At 39.4% G+C, this 8,635-nt stretch overlaps 1 protein-coding gene across 1 annotated transcript; it reads right to left on the bottom strand.

Moving 5' to 3' along the window:
* Positions 1 to 463: 463 nt before the first annotated feature.
* On the bottom strand, positions 464 to 5,201 carry cxcr2 (chemokine (C-X-C motif) receptor 2). Its single transcript, XM_069663192.1, has 2 exons — positions 5,047 to 5,201; positions 464 to 2,849 (listed from the first exon to the last, which is right to left on the bottom strand). Exons 1-2 carry the CDS (start codon positions 5,119 to 5,121, stop codon positions 1,767 to 1,769), a joined length of 1,158 nt encoding a protein of 385 aa, XP_069519293.1. The 5' UTR covers positions 5,122 to 5,201; the 3' UTR covers positions 464 to 1,766.
* Between the last annotated feature and the right edge of the window lie 3,434 nt (positions 5,202 to 8,635).

Raw genomic sequence — 8,635 nt, 5'->3', positions numbered from 1 at the left:
GGAAATGAGCTTATTCCCTGTCTTGCAGAGAATTACTTGAGAAAATCCATACCCCACGCTGTTAAATTTAAGGCTACAGCCAACAGCTGGTTAGCTTAGCATAAAAAGTTGAAACATTCACCCTGGTACTGCTCCCACCCAAGAAATACTGGGGCACATGAAAGCTGTCTTCCAATCCAGGGGCTGCAGCCTTCAGAGGAGGCGGTCTATGAAGAATGCTCCATTCATAGCCTGTGTAGACCGTTAAAGCCGAACTGAAATGAGACGGTCTGGTTTACAGAGCATTTCCTGTTTGTGTCACAAGCTGTTCCCGCCCTTAACCTTGTGTCACCAAACGCCACTCCTGTGGCCTAGCAACAAGTAGCTAGGGGGCTAACTAGCTAGCATAACAAATGTCGAGTAAGGGGCAAGGGCCCTTTCGTTTTTTTTAAACGTGTAACCTTAGCTATTCAATTGTGTTGAAACCAAAAACCTTTACATTTACATGTTTATTAATCAGCCGCGTAAAAGTACGCCATTTCATTTGAATTGGCCTGCAATGCAACTCAGGATATGTCGGGCCGCAAAGGATGCACCCAATGGATCCTTCGCGGCCCAGGAAACAGAGGACGCATTTTGTCGGCAGCATCTGAAGAAGCCTTTGAATTGGGACAGCCTTCAACGCGCTTCTGTGACGCAATCAGCCCTCAAATACAGCCTTCGAAGGCTGCAGCCCCTGGATTGGGACACAGCTAAAGTGTCACTGACATTTTTATACAGGTGGATTTTTCTACTGGTGGACAAAACAGGGATAGCTGTTTGCACCTGTTAAGGCTTTATGCTAAGCTAACTAGCCTGCAGCTATGTACTTACTGGACAGACGTGGTATTTCTCTAAATTCAGACAAAGGGTAAAGCTGTGACTAATAGATGTTGAGCATGATTCATATTTTAAATAATGAAGTTAAATAGTTGGTTTTACTGGTTTCCCTCATTTTGTCTGCATTTACTTGCATTGTAGCCAGTTTTTGTTGGGTCTGCACCTCTCTTCTTTATTTTCCTCATAGGACTTAATTAATTACATTTACTCACGTTACTGTTATTGAGTAGTTTCTTTGTGTACTCGTACTTTTTTGAGTAGTTTTTAAACATTTAAAAATGTAAAATCACATCCGTTACTGAGTAAAAAAATGTAGGCCTAAATAAAAAACGAAAGGGAAGAAAATCACTGTAAACAACTGCAGTGAATGATGGGCAGGAGAACAAACTGGTGCTAAATCACAAGGAAGATGGAGACGGACAAGTCAGACAACAGTGATGCAGACCCAGCTGAAGGCGAAACGTTGAATTCTGATACTTAGACTTTGTTACAATTTTCCTTTATTAATTGTAACATTGTAACTTAGACTTTGGTCTTCTTTGGTTCATTATGGGAAAGTTATGCCACCTTCACTTTTTGTACTGTTAGAAAATGTTTTATTGGATGGTCTGAACTAAAATGACATTATACCTCCCTAAGGGTTTTAAATGTTGTGTGTCAACATGTTTAATTTTGTTTTTGCACTTTAATTTGTAAAGATTTTCCTTCAATTAAAAACAACTAGTTTGAGATTTATAGTATAGTATAGAAGTAATTTTTACTTTAAATACATTTTAAGCAAGCTACTTTTTACTTTTACTTGAGTACATTTATAGACTGGTAATTTTACATTTTTCATCAGAGTAAGTAGAATATTTTGGTACTCTTTCCACCTCTGCCACCACCCGAGCCTGTGAATAGATACTGCATCAGGAGTTGTACATAGTGGCAGAGGTGTTTCTTGATCTGGTGCTCCCTGCACTGTTCCATGAGCCCTTCCTGTAAGCCAACTCCAGCCTCCTGCTAATGAGACCCTGTTTGTAAAGAGCTGAGAGCAGCTCGTTACGAAACTTCTGCCCAATGAAGGCGTACAGCACCGGATTCACAGCGCAATGCATGAAGGCCAACACCTGGGTCACATTCATGATCATCTCCACACTGTAGAGAGTATCACACCCCTTCACTTTAATAGATCCACCTTTGATGAGTGTGTCAACCAGCACAATTATATTGTAAGGCAGCCAGCACAAGACAAATGCAAACACCACTGCCAGGATGACGCGCATGGCTTTATGCTTTTGATGATTTCGTGCATGATACAGTGTCACCATAGTCCAGCCGTAGCAGAAGGCCATCACCATCAGTGGCAGGAAAAAGCCCACCGTATGGCGCAGAACACGAATGCTAACACGCCAGTTGTCACTGCTTTCACCAGTTAGGTTTTCATAGCAAATGTTATGGCCGAGCTCTTCAGCAGGCAAGCTCTCCCTCTGAATTGCCACAGGTAAGGACAGCAATCCAGCCACCAGCCACACCGCACAGCAAACCACTTTCACCAACAGGTGATGGGAGGTCAGGGCGCGTGTTGCTCTCACAATGGCCATATGGCGGTCCACGCTGATGCATGCCAGCAAGAAAACACCACTGTATACTGATGCCTCCTGAAAGGCTGACAGGAGCTTGCATGGGAAAGTCCCGAAGATCCAACCAGAATGAGCATCGACGGCCCAGAACGGGAGGGTCAGCGTGAAGAGAAGGTCTGCTATCGCTAGGTGCATCAAGTAGATATCTGTGCTTGCTCTGCTTCTCTTCATATGGCAAACAACATAGAAAACTACAATGTTGCCCAACAAACTGACGACAAACACAATGAAGTAGGTGATGGTAATGCCCACGCCGTAAAATCCGGGCACAGTCTCACTGCAGGGAGATGATGTTTCATCCTCATACTCAGGAAGTGTATAATTGAGAAGAGAAAACAGGTCACTCTCATTGAAGACAAATCCCTCCTCCTAGATAAAAACAGAATCATTACAGTTTTTAAAAGTTGCAATATAGTGGCACAATAGTTTTCAGTGAAATTAGAAAAATACTGTTAAAGCTGCACGAGGCACTGGGTAGTGAATTTATAACCTTAATCACATTGGTACACAAAAAAGTGGGTCAGGTGCTGACCTAATCATGATGGTTTAAACCGTGGTCTGGGTGAAAACTCAATTATGATTGGCTGCAAGGTGTCCATTAATTACAGAGTGAAGCTGTCTTCTCACTGTCAAAATGATTTTCCTGGCTACATAGTTTCAGCGTGTATGTAAAATATGTAAACAGCAACTGGACACGGTGAAAGCCTCTGTTTACAATATAATGCAACTTACAAAAAAGCGAATGCGTAATTAAAACAATGACAGGCTTCAGCTCTTGTTTTAAATTACTTTGAATTTGTTTCAACTTTTATGAGTAGTGAAGAAATTCAAACGGGGAGAATTACATCAAAAATATGACACAAAAGATCTTCTTGAGAACACTGAGTCACATCCTTTAATACCTCATCATCGCCAACAGGGTGCAAGAGTTGCACTTCCCCTAACCTTTCAGACTTTGCATCACGTCCCATTCCCTACGCAACTTGTTATTTCAGACTGGACCGAAAGTAGACATGGCATTTCATCTTTCCACGAAAAGTTCATGAAAATCTTGATATTGATTCGGGGACAATGAATTGTTGTTTAACATACTGTCGAATTATATTTACTTTATATCAACCATACACAGGTGTACCTCAAATCTTGCTAGCATTCGTTAGCTTTCTGGTACATAGCTGATCCAAACGGTTCTGTGAGTTGAGGGGACTAGAAATATCTCCTGTTACCGAGTTATATCTAGAACCGGTTCTATTTGCTGGTGTAGTGAATAATGTTTCATTAAAACCTTATGGGGGTAATAATGATTGTTACAGGTAACAGTTAACCCACCCAAGTTAAGGCCTTTGGAAATGTTTAGAACCTTGTTATTTCTCTCTATTTTCCCCCAAAATATATTATACTGTTGAATACCATTATTTGTTCTCTCATCACCCAGTCACCCACTCTGCAATACCCCTTTCCCACCAGAATGTGTACGTTGATGCTGTTTTTTCAGACCCAAGTCTCTTTACCCATTGCCAGTGGAGTATACTCCTTTGGGCCTATTTGTAGTTGAGATGACAAGGGAGCGTCATAGCATCAAACAGGAAAGGTGCCGGAGACTAGCGTGTCGACCCGGGTTTTGTGTTCCCATCTTTGCCGATTGGAGCCGAGGCGATAATTACCCGGGTCTACTGCAGAGTCATTTGACCCAGGTCTGAATGCTGATTGTAACCTTTCCCACTAAGCACAAATGTCGGGTGTTAGCGGGTTTTTTGACCAGTGGGAAAGGGACTCAAGTGTTGCGAGTAAACGGTAATCTACTATGGCTGAACAAACAAAGAAAAGATCGATGACTACAGATACAACTTCAAAAATAAGTGAAAATGCAAAGAAAAAGAAACAAATTCGACGCTCAGATGAAGGCAAACAGTCGAAAAAGTAAAGCGACCGTCAGCGAGGAAAATCAAGAGTTACAACCATAACAAAGGGAGCCAATCGTGGCCGTCTGGTTATCTGGGACGTTAGCCCCTGTACTCGCCATTTATTGCCATAAGGTGCCGCCAAAGAGAACAAAACTGAGAACTTCTAGATTATCGCTTTAACAGGTAGACACGAGAGTGGTATCTTCTCTGACACTCAACAAAAAAAGTGAATATATATATTTTTATATTTAACATTTTTAATTAAAAAGAAGACATTAAGATCCATGGACTGCAGCTTACTCACATCACATTTCTTCTGGGTGGTGATGTACTCATACAATTTATTGACTGATCAGTGTATGAAATTGCATAATGCAGCTTTAATTGTAAAAGTTCAATGTAAAACAACCTAAATTACTGTTTTTAAAATGAGCTTAATATTATAATTTTAGACAACAGAATTACATATAATTGTATTATGAAATCTCCTCTTTACCTTGAATTAACAAAGAAAGATAACAACACTGAGCTTATGCCTTACATGCATAGGTGCATAGGTCTTTTATCATTTGCACACATCTACCACAAATCTGAATGCCACTTTTTTTTTTCTTTCTTTTTAATTTAAAATAATAAAGATTCAGGAATGATAAAAAATTTACCTTTTTTTTCCTTTCATCTTGATTGGTAAGAACCAGATACTTCAAAACAGTCAAAATCAAGAGTTGGAGCTTCATCCCTTCTTTATTGATGCACTCAAAGATTACAAAGAGTGTTTTCGTTACTTGACGGGGTAGAAATAACTGTTTGACTTAAAGGGAAGTTCAGTCAAAGCAAAGATCTAAGCAATCTGCATGAATATGAACTTGTTGACAACAGGTTCTTCTTTCCATATCTTAAGTTTGATCAAACTCTAATCCATCATGTGACAGGATGTTCAACAATTTGAACTGCAAAGTGGAGCAAATAATATATTAGGAAATAGCTTGATATGATTTGAAAGTGTTTGAAAATGTGCACAGATATCAATGATATATTTGTCAATATAAACGTTCGGGGTTCCACAAGGGTCAATGCTTGGACCCTTGTTTTTAGAAATATTTAACTGCTTAGGCTGATGGATACGGTTGCTGTGTGTGTGACATTTACAGTGATTGTGGTTTTTTGGGTGATATTTTATGCATATTTTCTTCTTTTCTTACATAATTGTAATTTTTGTTTTGTATTGAACATAGGTGTAATATTTTTCTGTACCTGTCCTGTTTCCCTGTTTTGCGATTTGTTTACTTATGGTAAAACACACTGTCTAAACTGTTTCAGTTTTATATTGTGGTTAATTTCATACAGAGCACTTTAAAACCAAACAGGTTTTGTAACTAAGTTTTCCAAAAAGGTGTCATACAGACAAAGAGGCATTTATGTGTATAAAAATAGCTCAAATAAAGCAAGTTTCAAACAAAAACAAGTTAAAGTAAATTAAAGTTCAGATCAACCTGAATAGTTTGACACAATTAAAAGCCAGAGAAATAAGGTGGCTTTATGCATCATTGAAATTATAATCTCGAAAAATTTCAGTTACATTTTCTTTGGACTGCATGAAGCAAGTGATGCACCTTTCAATAGTTAGATTATTTTATGAGAGAGTTGATGTTAACTACAAATGTTGAAATTCAGCACAATTTTTCTTTGGCAACAGATGTTTCATGTTTAGGTGGTTAACACGTCACCTCACAGACAGAAGGTTCCTGTTGGCAATCTGCATGTAAAATCATTGTTGTTCATCTGTCCTCAGTCCTGGCCTTGTTTAGAGTTGTTGTTATGACAGACTTGAAAAAGCAGAACAAGGCATTTTTGACATTTCACTTTTTTCACTTGAGCTCTGATGATAAAAGCTTTTACAAAATGTCAAGAAAGATGCAAGCTTGCTTCCTGTTTACGTTTGAAAAAATCTTCAACCTCAAAAGGCTTCCTTTAACCTGCAATGCCCCTACAGAGCTCTGTTGGGTTTAAACAAAAATGTGAGTAGCGGTAAAAGTGAAGGATTTAAACCTCATCTCTTATCTTTACCCAAAACCACAAGACTTATATCCTTCAGTTATGTTTCATTTCCATTTAGTTTCATCTTGTGATAAATTTGTAATGACTTGTGTTGTGTGGAGGGCAGCAGCAGTGTTCATCTATGTCTTCAACACAGACCTTTTCTGGGACACAGTGGAGGAAGAAAAGAACAAAATATTATGTATGAAGTTCTGAAGCTCTGGATGAACTGCATTTGAAGAAAAGTGTTTGGTTGAAATAACTGGGCATTAAAGGGCCAGTCCTCCAATTTCAACCTCAGTCCTATCATTTTATTATGGGGAGCTAATGCCATTATAGTAGAAAATGCAATTCCGCTCTGTGCCTTTGGAGGACACTATAAGCTTCTCCAATGGGCCCTGGAAAACTTCCACCAGATGACGTAAAACACGTCATTCAGCCGATGTCCTTGACTGGAAAACGTCAGTATTTCACTCCAGCGTCTTTCGGTGGACCGTTCCTTTCAGAAGCAGGGGTGCAATGCACACTGTGTGTTGTAGGAATGTAGAATGGGCGAAACCACAAGCTGTTTGTACAACTTTCTCCACAGCTATGGCGCCAATTTCAAATAGTTCTAGCGATTACACAGAACACCAGCTTTGACTGACGGGGCGAATTTCTCCTTTAAGTCGGCAGAGGACTCCAATGAGTGATGCTTTAAGGAAAACACTGTCTCTAGGTCATGACCACTTGTAGGAATAATAATGGGAGTCCTGCGCTGGATCTTCGGTACCCCTTTGGTCATTTTCAAAATTGTTACAGGATTAAATCAAATGATGAGAAATAAGCAAATGATATTTCAAATAATGATCATAAAACATTTTTTAAAAATAGCAAAAAATAAATAAGAAACAAATATATAAGAAATACAACAATGTGCCAATTTTACCATCATCACAGCCCAGGCTCAGTGCGCTGGACAAAGAGGGAGACCTCGCAGTTTTAAAGTAAATAAATATTAATTTATTGAATTATATAAAAATAATGTAAAACATATATCTGTAGTCTGTAAATCTGTGGTGATTGCAGTTATAAATTTAGAGAGAGACAGAGAGAGAGAGAGAGAGAGAGAGAGAGAGAGAATGAGGCTGAGAAGCCAGCTAACATACACCAGGCCCAGCCTGTCCAGGTGCAAGACAACAGTGTAACAAGCTCCACCCATCTCTACCTGCAAGGAAAGGAAACTCAGGACAGCAGGGGGAGCACTGACACAGTCAGAGGCCTTCAATACCATATTTAAAAAATGACACTTTGAATACTATGAAGAGTGTAAAAACACCAAAAGTGCAGAAACATTCGTAAAGGGAATAACAACCACAGATTTCAGGTGAAAGAACATTTAAAGTGGGAAGCATACAACACAATGCATGAGTTACACATGAGTGGCTGTAGTCTGATCCTTATTCTTTATGTAATCAGCAGCAATTGATGAATAAAGTATTCTGAAACAAAGTCTCTCCTCTGAACACAGCAAGAAAAATCATCAACCATATTATCTCCCAAGAAAACACACCCTACCCTCAAAACAGAGACTGAATGTCACAGGTTACTTGAAAGGTGCATTTGGCCATTTATCAGAAATTATAATTTCTCCAACAAACATAAAAAAAGTCAATAGTTTCGGCGTTGCAGACTTGTTGTGTTATACAGACGAAGATACAGCTAATCATGAATGTGAGGATTTGATGAAGTGCTGGCTCTTACTTCCATGTTACAGCAGGGCTGGATGACAGTGCAGGACTGTTACTAAGAAGGCACCTCCCACCACAGATGTTTAACAGAGTTAGTCTGACATCGACACCACAAGGCTTCTTCATTGGTGAATCCTGGTGACCCTACGCCACCCGTCTACCTGCTCACAATGCTAACTAAAAGGAAACGTTTCCTAATATAACCCTGTCTGTCCATTTATAGACTGCTGTCTTTTCCCATCTGTCGGACTGCAGGCTGCTGTAATCAGCCCTAAACGCAGAGGTCAAATGTCATTCCCTGTCCCTTAGCTGTTTCATGTACTCTAATTACCCAATACATACAGTATTTAAAGAGCTGCCACATGAGAAGTTATTTAATAAAATAACCCAGGATAGATAATCATGCAAGTGAATCTTGCTTTCAGTTGTAAATACGTGCTGACAAAATGGTGAAACTTGTAAGACACTTGTTCACACTGTGAAA

Source organism: Semicossyphus pulcher, unplaced genomic scaffold (assembly GCF_022749685.1).
Source record: "Semicossyphus pulcher isolate SPU_LCO1_2020_fin unplaced genomic scaffold, fSemPul1.0.p SCAF_15, whole genome shotgun sequence".
In the NCBI taxonomy this organism is placed as follows: domain Eukaryota; kingdom Metazoa; phylum Chordata; class Actinopteri; order Labriformes; family Labridae; genus Semicossyphus; species Semicossyphus pulcher.
This window is presented reverse-complemented; position numbering and strand designations above follow the sequence as displayed.